The sequence below is a fragment of the Montipora capricornis genome, chromosome 6 (assembly GCF_036669925.1).
Source record: "Montipora capricornis isolate CH-2021 chromosome 6, ASM3666992v2, whole genome shotgun sequence".
Classification (NCBI taxonomy): domain Eukaryota; kingdom Metazoa; phylum Cnidaria; class Anthozoa; order Scleractinia; family Acroporidae; genus Montipora; species Montipora capricornis.
In genome coordinates, this window is record NC_090888.1 from 62,452,667 (window position 1) to 62,468,203 (window position 15,537).

The 15,537-nt window shown below is 40.0% G+C and overlaps 1 protein-coding gene and 1 long non-coding RNA gene across 3 annotated transcripts in view; one reads left to right on the forward strand and one right to left on the reverse strand.

Moving 5' to 3' along the window:
- Window positions 1-937: 937 nt before the first annotated feature.
- The window catches only part of LOC138052785 (macrophage receptor MARCO-like), a 28,976-nt gene continuing 14,376 nt past the window's right edge, over window positions 938-15,537 (reverse strand). Inside the window, exons 1-4 of one of the 2 annotated variants that reach the window (XM_068899363.1) lie at window positions 7,903-9,107; window positions 6,670-7,299; window positions 4,307-4,846; window positions 938-3,434 (exon numbers count right to left, since the gene is read on the reverse strand). In XM_068899363.1, the coding sequence (XP_068755464.1) occupies window positions 3,133-3,434; window positions 4,307-4,846; window positions 6,670-7,299; window positions 7,903-8,104 (1,674 nt within the window). In that variant the 5' untranslated portion in view covers window positions 8,105-9,107 and the 3' untranslated portion in view covers window positions 938-3,132. Of the gene's footprint in view, window positions 3,435-4,306; window positions 4,847-6,669; window positions 7,300-7,902; window positions 9,108-10,963; window positions 10,971-15,537 lie in introns of those variants that run through there. The other variant, XM_068899365.1, reaches the window with a different exon arrangement.
- Window positions 12,569-15,537, forward strand: part of LOC138052786 (uncharacterized) — a 3,229-nt gene continuing 260 nt past the window's right edge. Inside the window, exons 1-2 of the long non-coding RNA XR_011133149.1 lie at window positions 12,569-12,916; window positions 14,036-15,537. The exon at window positions 14,036-15,537 is cut by the window's right edge and continues 260 nt beyond it. This is a non-coding gene — a long non-coding RNA (uncharacterized lncRNA). The remainder of the gene's footprint in view (window positions 12,917-14,035) is intronic.

The following is a 15,537-nucleotide window of genomic DNA, read 5'->3' on the forward strand; positions in this document are numbered from 1 at the left end:
TATTCTCCGATATGCAGCATACTAACAAAAAGATGTTTTTTTACAATGAATTTCACATTTCAGTTGAACGTAACGTAAGAACCCTGCGTGTCTGGCCTTCTCGAGACAGAGGTGAGAGATCGTTTCATGCGGACTGGGACGCCTAAAATATTTGTTGCAAGGCATGCGTGGCAGTTCATGTATATTAATGTAATAAGAGAATACTGAGATTTATATTTGTAGATTACTACAAACTCTACATCTCTTTGCAATAATCGCATTCAAGATTTCCTCTTTTTATTGTATAAAAGTCTGCTTTTTTTACGATGCGTAGTACCTCTTGCAGGTCTTAACGATATTTGCGGATTTAGAAAAAAAGATCAGTTAGAGGTCCTTGTGCATTAGGTTGCCTAACTTTAACCAACATGACCGATGCCATCCCTATTTTGTGGAAGGGTCTACACTCACAACTGATTGATAATCAACGAAACTTTAGACTCGTATGTCATCAAGAATTGGGAATAGTAGAGCATGTATTTCACAAGCACGGGTTTAGTGGTTAATAATAGTTTACAAAGGCTAACGTTTACAATTTTAAAGGCGATTAAATCTCTCATATCCTGAGCAAATGCCGAAATATAGCAGATTGTTTGTAACATTCCTCGGATTATGACAATTAGCTTTTCACTCGGTTATCAGATTTGGCGTTTATGTTTTCGGGAAGCTTTCTTGCGTAATTTGTCTCTTTGAAGTTGAACTCCGACATTTGCAGCATGCATGGGCAATAAATTGCATGCGAATTAAAATATGCATTTACACAGACAGATGTATAGCATAGTTGTACATAAATTGTAGTTCAACTTACGGCACAACTGATACAAGTGGTATTTACCCTATTTACTCCACTGGGTCGATGGCTAAATGCTGTTGGGTCGTAAATAAAGGTTGTCATGGCTTAGCATTGTCTGCCGTCGTTTTATTTCAATTTCTCACTTGTATTTGATTGCAACCATTCAATATAACTTTGGGAATAAGAGGCAAATATTAAAAGTTCAATATGATCCTACTTTAGCATACCTCGTTCCCAGTGTCCTCGGTAAAGAGTCTATCTCTGTGTGGTAATCTAACAAGACTTCTTTCATCTTTGGTATCGTTTTCTACTACAATCTCTTTAGGTCTTTGCGGATCAGGGGCCCTTTTCTCGGAAGTCCCGATAACGTTTCGGGTCCGGAAAGCCATTTACGAGACTACCTTCCACTTGCTTTCATAAGCTGGTCCTTAAGCATGTTGCCAAGTTAACAAAACGCAAAATGACAGTGAAGTTTGTGGACTTAAATCTCTCCGTTCTTAATTATGACACCCGGAGAAGGCCCGAAAAGTTTCGGGACTTTCGAGAAAATGGTCCCTGGTTATCCCAAGACGTCTCCATTAATGGTTCTGTTTTTCCTTGCCATTGTGGCATTTGAGAAAAAAAGTAATACGTAATTCTCATGAATATTTCCCCTGTTATTTTTCCCCTGAAGTATTTTTAAGTGTAATGATATATTTCTCTTTACGATAATCACCACGTCATCTGATATTTGCAAAAATACAGGTCATCTAAACAAGCGATCTGCCCAAGTTTCCCCCTCTTCTGTGTTTGTTGCCTCCCGGAACTCACGCCTTGTACTGTTACCAGCAAGGGTTGTAAAATGGCGCCCGTAGTGTATACGTCATATCCGAGAAGACTGAGTAATGTCGAACCGTTTTTAGATGTAAGTTCAGTTATTTAAAGACCCGCGATCTCTCCCACTAAATATATACTAAGGACCAAATACAAATATGGCAGCTAATATTATATTGAATGAAAGATGTATATATTTGAAGTGTGGGTTAAAGACGAAAGTGAGAATTGATCCACGCACATACTGGACAAGTTAAGCAATTGTCTCTCGGGAGCAACTGAAACAATTTTTTCGGTGTTTCTTAGAGACAATTGGTGTAATTGTCCTGATAGAGCGAGTTTCAATCGACTGTCGTAAAACCAAAACCAAAGTAATTACTTTGGCCAATCAAAAAGGTTGGAGACAATCCAGTAAACCAATCAAAACTAGAAGTAATTACTCGTAGCCGACACAAAGCGCGGGAAAATGTGCACGCGCGAGCCACAATTGGTTTTGGTTTCACTTCTGATTGGTTGAAAAATTGGCGCGAGAACATTGAATCAATCATTGAGTGAAGGAAACGCAAAACCAAAGCAATTTGCTGATTACTTTCGACACTCAATTGAAAACCGCTCTATGTGCGATGATTATTTTTTTATTATTCTTTTACTTTTTAACTTAGATTAGCCTCATAAGCTTATTTTACAGCTAAACTTGTCAACTTTCAGACCTGGAAAAGAGGCTAGTAAGTCTGAATTAATCGAGCCTCGGTCAGAAGCCCCGATCTCTTCAAACTTTTGAGTTGTTTTACCCCTAGCGCCATTCTTGCCATTCTGTTTGTAGCAGAGGCCAGGGGGCCGTTTCTCGAAAGTCCTGAAACTTTACGGACCATTTTCGGGTGTCACAATTCCCTTTGTATCTCAAGAACGGAGAGGATTTAATTTGTCAAACTTCACAGTTATTTTTCTTTTTGGTACCTTGAAAACGTGTTAAAAGATCTAGATCGGCTTTCCAAACCAAGCGGTTGGCAATTTCACAGATGGCTTTTCGGGCCGGAAAAATTTTCGGAACTTTCGAGAAACGGGCCCCTGGGTTATCAAGCTTTTCATGAAGTGAAGCAAATTCATTTTCTTTCGAAGTGGCATCTTCGCCAGCAGAGGTTTTTCTTTGTGCCAGCCGCGCCAGCGCCTCGAGCTGGCGGATAATTTGGATAACTTGGTCCAGTATCGCTTACTTGAGCGATTCCAATGACCAGTTAATTTTTATCGATGACTGACGAGATTTGCTTTTGTCGTCTTTCGTTTCCGGGATTTTATCCAGTCTTAGCCTCATTGCTTTCCCTGAGGTGTCGATGTAGCCGTATCTTGTGTTGAGAATTCAAGCTTAGAGAACATAACACCGGTATGTTTAATGCAGGAAACAGATAACGTGTGGCACTACCAAATACAAACCCAATTTGCGATAATGGACAGCGTGTTTGAACATAAGGCATAAAGTTCATCGCCTTGTCTTAGACACAAACCACACTTGCATCTTCATCGTGGCCACAGTTGTGACTTCCCCAACCTCTGTGCGCACATTGAGACAATGTAGACTCTGTTCCTTTACAACTGACGTCATCCATCCAGATCTTACCAGTCCCTGGGCCATATCTTGCTCCAGAAAGAGCAAAGTATGCACGAGAGAATCCCAACTCGCGACAAACCACGTTGGCATCATTGAGGTCCCAGTCGTCATCACAAACTGTTCCCCAATTACCATTATAGAAGACTTCAACACGGCCGCTTGAACCTCCGCCATTTACTAATCGAACTGTCCAAAGAAATAGGAAAAACCTGTTAGAGCCTTGTTAAGGAAGGAGGCGATGAATGAAGAAGCTATGGGCAGTTATGTGTTGGCTGGGACAGATATGTGCAACACTGCAACTAACGCTATATATGCAGAAAGGTGAAGTACATATTCAAACTTTATTAATCCCTCGTTAAGTACTGACAAAATCTGTGGTGCCCGCGTAACCAACCGACATGTTGGTTACTGAAACCATGAAAGCATGTGCATAAAAACACCTACTGATTGTTGTCCGTCGTTCTGTATCATGCTAAAGTTTCATTGGTGACAAACCAGTCGTTGTCAGTGACTGAATGGTGTGATGCACCAGTAACTAATGCTTAGTCTCAAAACACGAAAAGGATGACAATTTTCCAGTAGTTTAGAAGCCCATCCATGCTGAATGAGCAACGGTAAGGCGGCAGTAAATGTATTTCCGTGAGAATAATCCTTGTGCTAATTTTCCTCGCTAACCTCGTTATACAGCTAAAATCACCCTCAGTGTTTCACATGTCAGCAAGGCTAGTAAGTGTAATTAACACGAAATGATAAGTGCAAAAGAATAATTTCAGTACTGGGGACCACTATTGCATAGTTGATGTAATTGGATACAACTCTTGTCTCGCTTGATGAATGAGCTGATTCAGGAGCTTTTCTTTCCATGTATTTTTGTGATGCAAGTTCGTCATAATGAATACATCACTGCCATTTTCTCAAAAAAACAAGAATATTTCTTAATAGTGAAACTGGCTCAAGACTATTCCTTTCTTTTGTTCCCGGTTGTCAACAAATTCTGTTTAAATGGCATCACTTCACCAACAATTACTTCATTGAATAATAACCGAAATCTAACTCACCTTTGGAAGTTTTCACAGAAGTTATTGTCTCAGCGGTAAAAATCCCTGCACTCTCAGCAACACAAATGTAATTTCCTGAATCCTCCTCTCTAAAATCACTGATAACTAAGGCGCCATTGATCTGCTGACTTCGCCCAACTGGCATTTGAGAACCTTGTCGCTTCCAGGTAATGACTGGTGGTGGATGCCCAGCAGCGCTGCAGTTTAAAGTAATGTTGCCCCCGATCCAATGAGCAATCTTCGGAGGCGGCTTAAAAGTGAACCGAGGAAGGGATACCACAACCAAGAGAGTTCTTTTAGCAGCTTTCCCCAACGTGTTCGTCGCGTTGCAGAAGTAGTCTGCTGAATCACTTCTTCGGACTTCAAGAAGTTTTATGACGCTTCTATTACTCTCCACCCTCCCATGCGGCAGCTGACCAAACGACTTACTCCAGGTGACAACCGCCGCTGGCTGACCTGTCACATGACAAGTTGGAAGCGTGACATTACTTCCCTCAAGGGCGTAAAGAGGCCCCGGTTGAAGCGAAATAATAGGACGGGCTGTGGGAAAGTAAAAAAAAAAACAATAATGGATTCCCTTAAATTAATTTATAAATTCCAGAAAATTAAAACTCGTAAACAACAGTTGCATCAACTTCGTCCAAGGAACTTACAGTGAAACAAAGTTCGCTACCAGTCATAACGCTCTTTAAAACCACAATTTTTTGTTTCCGGAATCTAACGAATAGAATAGCAGCCGGGCATTGGGCCACCCAGTTAACATTGCGCGCCTTTGTTGATGTTGTTGTTATCCGGGAATTTGGAGCGTCTACTTCCATAAATGGGCAAGTATCGCTTAAGAGAAAAAGTCGAACAAAACTTTGTCATGGAAATAACGAATGTTTTGAAGATCGTCGGGGGAGAATATTCTGTGAAATTAAATGAATTTTGATGAGAAAAACTGCAGGCTACCTTGCTATTTCGCGCACTTTTCTATGAAGCATGGAAATGCGTTTGTACTAAATTCAAGAGGAAAAGACAGTTTACACGCGTGGTACCTGGTTGTTTGAACTTTTAACTGGACCTTTGTAAGCAAGCAACCTATATTTATTTGATTTCCAAGCAGTTGGCGATGGAAACAAAAAGGGCGAGATTGTTTAATTCGCTTTTTGCGCGGTCTTCGTAAATGATGCGAGAGGTAGTGATAAGCGGTACTGAGTGAAGTAAATAAAAACATTCGTCAGCGAGCGCACGGCAATACACACTTGTAGTAGCATTGGATGCAATGCTCTTATTCTACGTTCCTAAAATTTCTTCTTTTTCAAGTTTACCAAGTTTGCAAACGGGTATTGAATCCAACAACAATTTCTTCTTCCTGTAAATTAAAGATAAACTGATCCCTCTGAGCTCCTCTACAGTTACATACATACTTAATTGACCGCTCCCCATAGGGGCTTTTCAGGGCCAATGAAACACAACGAAACGACGGAACAGAACAACGACAATTGTTAAGAATCCCAACCCACCGGCAAACCAGTTGGCTATTTACAAGTGCAGCTGGCAAATTGAACCAGGGACTACCAGGATCAAATTCAAAGAGTGGTCAGAGCGGGTCTTGAACCCGGGATCTCCGGATCTCAAGGCAAGCGCCCTAACCACTGAGCCACACTGCCTCCTCAGTTACTTTTCCAGACCAGAAATCTCAATGTCGTACGCAAGCTTCCTTTCACAAAACGCAGTTTTGTTATCAGTGACAAAACGAAATGAACAACGAAGGCTTTTTACTGATTGGGACAGAGATGAGTATTCTATTCTGATGTTCCCGAAGACTTGCTTTGCCTCTGTGTTCATGTTCCGGCAGCCTCCGACAGCGGAAGAAACGCATATAATATTTGGACAGAATTTATATCGATCCGACGGCCAGTTCGCTGTTTGTGTTTCCTTGCAATGTGTATGTAGAAATTCCCAATTGCGGTAATCTTCGCTGCAATTCCAAGAGAAGATGGCTCAACAACGATTCCGTTTACACTCCATAACATGTTGCGAAGAGAGAGTCATACATAAATAAAAATAGAAACTGAAATTCTAATAAACGTAGCTTGTTTTCCCGTGAAAAACAAAATTATATATCCCATTTGATACCCGATGGAAACAGATTACTTCAAACAGTCACAGAATTCCGAGTTTCGGACACCCTGAAATAACGTGGGCGCGCAATGTAAGGTGGGTGGGTCAGATTCTTTAATCACTTTATCAGTTACCTTCTTATCTCACTTTGCCACGATGAATAAGAACAACCTTTTCATGACATTAACTTCTTTTTTCAGTCGATTATTAGCAAAGGAAACTAAATTAGTCTGACAACTTTAGATAATAATACTTACTATTAACTATCAGTTGGACCTCTGCCGAAGCGTTCCCCAAAAGGTTCGTCGCTGAACATCGATAAATACCGGCGTCACTTCCTTTCAAATTCGGGAAACGCAACATTGCTTCTGATACCGCAGACTGGCTCACCTCTGTCTGATTGATCACTCTACTCCATACCACTGTAGGCTCGGGATTTCCTGTGACTGAGCATTGAAAGGAGGCTGATTCGCTTTCGTTTACTGTCATCTCCGCAGGAGAAACAACAACTGTCGGAGCTGCAATCGATTCACCAGGCTCTCCTTTAACTCCGGGTAGACCTGGTCGACCAATGTCTCCCTTGATTCCTTTAGGTCCAAACTTCCCGTTCTTGCCCGGTGATCCCATAATCCCTCGATCTCCCTTCTTCCCGTTCTTTCCTTTCTGCCCTCTTCGTCCTCGGGCTCCTGTCTCTCCCATCGGTCCAGGTGGACCGGGAGGGCCTGCAGGCCCTGACGGGCGCGTGGCACCCTTCCATTGACAGAGTTGTGGTTTCATTTCGGATAAAAATTGCCTCATTTTCAGTATCGTTTCTGCGTCGATGTCTGGTTTCGTAGCATTCTGGACTGGATTAGCATTTCGCCTCTTTCTATGTAGCTTATATGAGCCTGTTTTTTTAAAAAAAGGCAAATAAAAAGAAGCGACTCAGTTTTCAGTGCACTTCCTACCTTGTCTACCTTGCTAACAATCTTGTTAAGCTGCATCTCCCTGAGTCATGAGACCAATCATATGTGGATGCTATCCGAACCAGAGGCAGAGATGTTTTAATAGAACTCGCTTGGCCAAAACGATAAATCACAGAGTTAATGGGAATGGGAAAACGAGAAATGACAACTTCAAATCGCGCTTGGAAACGTTTTGTGTAGTTAAGGTCACTTAATCACTTGATCACTTAATAGAGTGGTAAAGTGATGACGTCACAAAAACTAAATTTATGAAATTATGGGATTTACTGAGACATTCTGAACAAACCTAAAATTGAACAAACTGAACAACTGAACAAACCTAAAATTCACTCAGTTTGGATTAAACTACATTGGGTATCGGGTTTGACGCAAGTTGTAAACCGAGCCTTTTTACCTTTCTGTTTGCCCGATTTATTATATTTTGGAAAGGTCCACAATACAATCGTCTCCGGTGCTAATTCGACAATGCTGACCAACATCTAGTGCCCTGGCTTTGAAAATTCACTGCGCTAAGAAACAATTTACCTGGAGAATTCTTTGTTGGCCGTGAGAGGGTGGATCCTTCTGTCGACGAATGAAGCTCAGCAGCCTTCTCGAGAACATTTATTCTCTTCATGTGCTTGCTTAACTCAAATTCAACCCGTAGAAACCCGGCACAATATAACGCAATTGACAGCAGAGAAATAACAGAAGCGAAAGATGGGAAACTCTGCTTCTGTGAAGTCATTTTTACGGTCGGTAGAAAGGATTGTTCAACACAGCATTGCTCGCTTCAGCTGGAAACGTGATACTGAGCAGATGTCGAATTTGTCTTGGCCTGTATATGTGATATCCTGTTTATGAAACGGAGGGCCATAGGTGAGCACTCCCACGCCCATAATTATCCAAATATATCTCTTCAGTTTGTCGCATGTTGAACAGTAAAACATGCTTTGTTGGATACAAAACAGGATTGCTAGATTTCCTTGAGCATTCGTTTAAAAACCCTTTACAAAGTATCACATGCTGGACAGTAACATGCTTTGTCGGAGACACAATGTACAAAAGAGGAGGGTTACATTTAATTCAATTAAAACTTTTTAAGGATTAAACCACTGCAAAAACTGTGTACGATCAAAACTTGCTCTCTAACAGAAGCGAAAGATGAGAAACTCTACTTCTGTGAAGTCATTTTTACGGTCGGTAGAAAGGATTGTTCAACACAGCATTGCTCGCTTCAGCTGGAAACGTGATACTGAGCAGATGTCGAATTTGTCTTGGCCTGTATATGTGATATCCTGTTTATGAAACGGAGGGCCATAGGTGAGCACTCCCACGCCCATATGTTGAACAGTGAAACATGCTTTGTTGGATACAAAACAGGATTGCTAGATTTCCTTGAGCATTCGTTTAAAAACCCTTTACGAAGTATCACATGCTGGACAGTAACATGCTTTGTCGGAGACACAATGTACAAAAGAGGAGGGTTACATTTCGAATTCGTTGAGCATTCATTTAAAACCGTGTACGATCAAAACTTGCTCTACGTTGGATCAAAATAGATCGTGACCACACCAAAAAAAACTTTAAAAATAGAAAATATACTGCAAAGGTTGGTCAAGACAACGTGAACATAGGCGTTGTTGCAATATTTCGGCTGGCCAACACCAGCCCTCTTCAGGTTTGTTGAATGGATAAGTGCTTGTTACAAGATCTTTATATTTACCGGAAATGACATAAAAAGGCTACGTGATGTGTTATAAAAACGGAAATGCATAAAAAAGAGGAGAGAGTTTTTTTAATAATACCCAAACCGACTTAAACCGGCCAGAATAGGCCTTATCACGGTTTTCGACGCCATCTTGACGGGTAGGCAAAGCGGTCAGAAATTACAGTGTTTGTATGAGAATCCGATAGCAAATAACTTCTTCCAAAATTGAATTTTTCACAATTTCTGAATCGTAACGTTAAAATATTAGTTAGAAGGTTGTATTCACCAAGTTTGAAGTATGTAGCTTGGCTAGAAGACGCTCAGTTAATTTTTGGAATTTTCCACACATTTGTCTGTAAATTTGGCTGGGTAAACAAACGTCTGGACGCAGTTCGCGGGAAAAAAAAATTTTGAGACTAATGTATGGAAAATTAAAAAAGAATAGATCAGCGACTTATAGGAAAGCTACATCCTTCAAACTTGGTGAATACAATCTTCTACCTAGTATTTTAACGTTTTGATTCACAAATTGTGTAAAATTCAATTTTGGAAGAAGTTATTTGCTATCGGATTATCATACAAACACTGTAATTTCTGACCGCTTTGCCTACCCGTCAAGATGGCGTCGAAAACCGTGATAAGGCCTATTAGTATTTTACTCTGTCTAACGCCAGACGATTTTACTCGTCAATGGGGAACCCCTGGGAGTCAATGGGTTAAGTCCCCCTTCGAAATGTTTTTGTGTCCCTTTTTTCTTGCAAAGTACTTTGGCATTAGAATTTTGAAAATATAAATCGACTTACAAACCAAGCATCGTGGAAAAATTGAGAATTCAGTTCTAACTTTTGCTTTCGGTATTTATGCAAAGTGCGGTGTGAAAGCAACACACGGAAAATAATTCCGCTCGGTAAATCAATGAAGACAGTTGCAATTGAGTTGAATCACAATAGCATTAACAACAACAACAGATCAACTTAAGTTAACGAAATGAAATTCATCACGACTGCAGCTAATACAAGGATTTTTGCGCAGTAAACAAAAAAAAAAAATGGACGTATACTGGGCACGCTTAGTGAAAAATTTGTTGATGATTCTGGTCTCCGTTGTTCTAGATCGGAAACAGTATATTTCAGGAAGAATTGAAGAATGTTCTAACTACTTGAATTCTTTGAGATTGCTCACTGCAAATATGGAAAGGTTTCTTCAAAAACACCATGATTTACAGACTATTTCTTCAACAGCGATAGTTCTACTGCTCAGTGAAAAGCATAAATATTAGTCATGAAAATGTCACTCACCTGAACAGAACGGCGCCTTCTGCAAATGTTCCTAAAGCTTAAAGCCCGCCAAGACTTGCATCTCAAATCTTAAATGTTGGGTTTTCTTTCTGTGCGATTCCTTTTCCGTGAACTAATAAGGGCGTTTCAAAAATTAAAATTATTTCTTAACTGGTCGGATACTGGTGCAGGTCGGATACTGGGCAACATACTACATCGCAAAAATATATGCTAAAATGCGTGCTGCACGAGCAGAACGATTATTTTTCCTCTTTTAACCAATGATAATGATGTTATATTGTGGCGTTTTCATTGCCATAGCCGCCATTTTTTCTTAAACTCTCTATTAAACGAAAACAGTGACCTCAACCACGTTTTCTGAGCCCGCGAGACAGAGCACCCCCAGCAAACCATTGTTTTAACGAAAACCGCTTGACAGCAACCTTGGTTCTGGTCATTGTTGTCTAAGGTCTTCCTGTCAAAACGCACAGTAAATGCATGTAGCCGGCGTTTATGCGCGGGAAAACGAGTGTGCTATATAGCAAGTTGTTGTTCCTTACTTCTGATTGGCTATGAATGTGACTCTTGGTTTCAAGCCAATCAAGTATTCAAAGAAAACCGCTGTTCTACCAACCAAAAGGGGTTATGCATGTGTTTTTTCACTGTCTTTTCTTCTTTTCTTATCTTTTTTTTCCTTTCTTTTTTTGGTTTAGGCCTATCGCTTACCAACGGTAACTAGATGCTTCTGTGAAGCATACACTGGCTTGCCTGTGATACGTGCTACAGAAAATCAGAAGACACTGAATTGTGTGGTATTGAAATACAGCATTCCAGTCTCTGAAGAATAACAAATAAAAGAGAAGCGAGAAACATTGGCTTCTGGGCTGACATGTTGATAATTTTCAAGTTCCCTCACAACTTCTTTTCACCACAAGTGTGCCCTATGAGCATCCGAAAAATTTGTAATAGTAAACTTCACTGAAGTCAAGCCCTGTTTCGCGGGGTTAGTGTTGGGATGGGAGACCAAAACAATAAACCCTCATAAAAAACAGAAACATCTGACCAAAAATACTATTAACGCTAACAAATGCGAACTCAGCAAGGTTCAGATTCTGGTAGCTTGCTTTATGCAAAACAAATATTGATGAAAAAGCGAATAAATATTGATACACAGTTTTCAGAAAGAGCAGAAGGAAGTTTCCCGGACGGTCGATCAAGAATAAAATATTTACGACATGAAAACAACATTAATTTTGAACTGTGAATATAGAATATAAAAAGTTACGATCAGCGACAAACATTTTGGGAGATTTTTGCTACGTTCAAGTAAATTGCAAAATCGAAAGTGACGTGGCCGGAATTCAGCGGGCGCCATGATTAAGTTACCGCGGCATGTTTACTCGCCAAACAGTGAAGCATCTGTGTCAAATGATGGCAAGATACCGGGTTTTTGTAAGTTTCTTTTTCTGTCAAGTGTTATAAAGTTTGACAATGAAATGAGCGAAGTCAAAACAAAGATCACAATCGCCCAACTCTTGTTTATGCAAAGTCAAAATTTACTCTCCAAGACGCGTACGACGTTATTTATCACCAGGTAATTCCATCATTTTGGAAATAGCAGCTACTTTATTATTCATCTGCGTCACAAGTTTTCACTGATTTTGGGGCTCATTTTGTTGAAACTCAAGCACGCTTCCAACAGGCCTGTGAACCCTTCCTGCTTACAGAGCAATACTAAAAAACTTCTCCCATATCACATTTGAACCTTAAGCTCGAAAATTCAATACACAACATGATATTATAATTCACAAAGGCAGAAAATACCGCAGAATCCTTTTCCAGCGAAAATTTTATTGAAACAAACAACATATTTGCTCTTAGAGGGGAAAACCTCTTCCTATTTCATTGCGTGCGTGAAGACAAGAAACTCAATTGTGTCAAATTACCATGTACTTCAGGTAAATACTGCTCACTTTGATTTCGTCTCGACGGGCGATAGATTGTTGTTGAAGTCCAGTACTTGTCGCTTTTGAGATTCATGCCTAGTTTATCCAACTGACTTTCCATTATTGAGCTCCATAAGGGTATATTTTGTTTAAGGATCCACTAAAACGCCATTCGCGTTGCATGACTTTCGACGCCATTGCAGGCTAAGTTGATGATTCTATACTGTGTCCACCAGAGAAATCTACGCAGTTCCACTACCCTCTAGATCCTAAGAAAATACGCGCAGAAGGCTCTATACACAAAGACACCACTTACCAGGGGAGTGACAGGCAAGACTTTTACCGACACGGAAAAAAAAAAAAAAAAAAAAAAAAAAGAAAACAAACAAACTAAACGAAGACCTCGACTGGGTTTGCCCATAGGCAACCCAGTAACAAGCATCAAAATCCCTGAAGGATTTCCAGACTGGAAAGCCGTGCCAGAATATCTCATGAAAACGTATGGCCGAAAGAGAATGAAATGTGCATCTTCTTTCCTGTACAAAGCACTAATCCTTGTAATTAAAATACCTTTTTACAGGTACAAGCTGGAAATTGTCGGTGGAATGGGACCAACTGTAGGATTGGTAAGTTGCTGCATACCTGAAGCCGCCCGCGTTGCGCCTCCAGCCAATAGAGAGCTTAAGCACTCGCGTTTTTGAGACCGGACGGAAACCGGAAGAGAACATTTCGCGTGCCAGGACAGTGGTGTCTCCCAGATTTTTATACGAATCATCTCTAATGCGGACAAGATACTTAGCAATGCAAATGTGTTTGTGTGAAGACAAGTTAAAAGGGAAAACATTACACTTCCGGTTGCCGTCCGCGTCTCAAAAACGCGCCTACTTAAGCTCCCTATTATCTAAACAATGACTGGAGAGCTTACGTTTTCTCGAAGAATCAAGTAGACACGACGGCAACGATATCGAAAGCCTTTCGATATCGTTGCAAACGGTTTGAAAAAGACGCCGTGCTGTTTAAATCGCTCCGCGATTTTTCCAATAGTATGGCTCAGTTATCTAGGAAATAAAGTATTACAGACGGCACGAAAACGAAGAACCACCGTCGTGTGTCATCGCTCGTTACAAACCCCCTGCATTTAACGTTGTTTCGCAGAGTACAGTGAAGAATTGTTTTTAAATGGTACCGAATGTGTAGCAAGATTGCTTTCATTTTTTCAAATCTTTTATTATTATTATTATTATTATTATTATTATTATTATTATTATTATTTCGTTTCTCCTAAACTTTCAGTAGTTCAAATTTTACAAAGAATATGCGGAATTTGCAATTCAATGCGATCTTCTTGACTTAAGATAGACAGTGTCTCTAATGTGTGGAAAGTCAGCTGCTTTCACGATCTATTATTTTTATTATTATTATTATTATTATTATTATTATTATTATTATTATTATTATTATTTGCTATCCCCAGCAATGCTGTTTTCTGGATCGCTTCCGACCTCACATTCACGCCGATTCGCTTCGTGTACTCCTTAAAGTTGACTGATACGGCTCCAAGGGCCCCAATAACAACAGGCACTGCAATGACTTTTCCCATGTGCCAGATAGGACTTTTATTCGCTGATTATTCGACTTGTGTATACTAGAACAATTCACCTCTGCGTCGGTGAAAGGGAAGGTTTATTTATCTCCACTTCGGTGAATAATTGTTAATTAGCTGTCGCTGAATTTCATTCTTTCAGGTGTGGCGTGTTGGTTTTATGGGGCATAATTCCTACAGGGAAAACGTTGATCTTTTCTTACGTCTTTTTAAAGAAGCAATAGAGTCTGTCCACGCTGGTCGTCCCAAGGCCCAACTTTAAACTACGAAAATAGTCAGTGCTGTAAACATTTTCCAGACGAGCATTCAACATTGTCGGAGGCTTTTAGATGGCTCAGATTGTATTCATATATTTACGTATTTAATTCTTTGCAAGGGTCTCTTAGGAAATGCTGGTGGAATGCCCGTGGGCAAATGGTTGTAGCCGTTTTATTTGCAAATAATTTGTACACATGATGTTCAAACATGGAAAAAAAAAAGGAGGAATTGGTTGTAGATATAGAACGCCATCCCGTTGTAACGAAGCCCTTCCTAGAATTGGCCACACATTTTAAGAAACGGTCCAGATAAGAACGATAGCAACAACGGCAACGAACATGTTGGAATTCAATTGGTATGCAAAAAGGTGATAACTTTTCTATTGTCTGTACTTACTTCTGATTGGCTTAAACAGCAAAAGTTAACACAACTTCATAAAAGCAGTATTATATTCATCCTTACTTTCCAACCATCTTCAATCTTTTATCTGGTCTCAGTTTAAATGAATTCCACAGAAATCGTATGTGGGGAACATGTAAAATTGTAAACGTTTCTTGGCTTTTGTTTTCAACTCTTGTGATGGGTCAAAATCTTTTAACACAAAAAAACACCCTTTCAAAGTGGGCTGTAAATGAATTTTATTGCCTTAACTGCCTTCCTGTAGGTTTATGCATTCTCTGTGTAAAAATGATAACATTCCTATGTGGGGAAAGCCCCGTTGCCGCATAACAAAGGAAATTGCTATCCACCTTACACGGATCATTACTTAAACTAGATCTCTGAAGTACTTAGATGACACCTAGCTAGACAAGTTATGGCTAGTATAGTTCGCTGAAATATTACGAAGACCACAGTAGTGTAACATTTTCTTGTGCTTGATTTCCTTTTAATTTTGCCGTAGCAATGCTTACATAAATGAGACTTGAAAGTCTCTTACAAGGTGGGACACTTCACCCTTCGCTGTAATGCGTGGTACCTCGTGTGGGTTTTAACGAACTGTGTGGTTTAGAAAAAAGACCAGTTGGAGGTACTTGTGCATTATGTTGCCTAACTTTAACCTATAGGTGCCCGACGCTCGGTCCCTATTTTGTGGAAGGGTCTACACTCAACTGATCATTTTGAAATCTTCGAGTCTCATATTTCACAAGAGTTGGGTATTGTTTGAACATTTGAATAAGTTTTTCCCAAACCCGGGTTAGTGGTTAATGAGTGTTTATAAAAAAAGGCTAACGGGCTAACGTTTACAAAAGCGGTTAGAATTCTCATATCCTGAAAAAATGCCGAGATATAGCAGATTGTTTGTAACATTCCTCGAATTATAACAATTCGCATTTCACTCGGTTTTTCAGATTTGTTGTCAATGTTTTCGGGATGTTCTCAATGTTT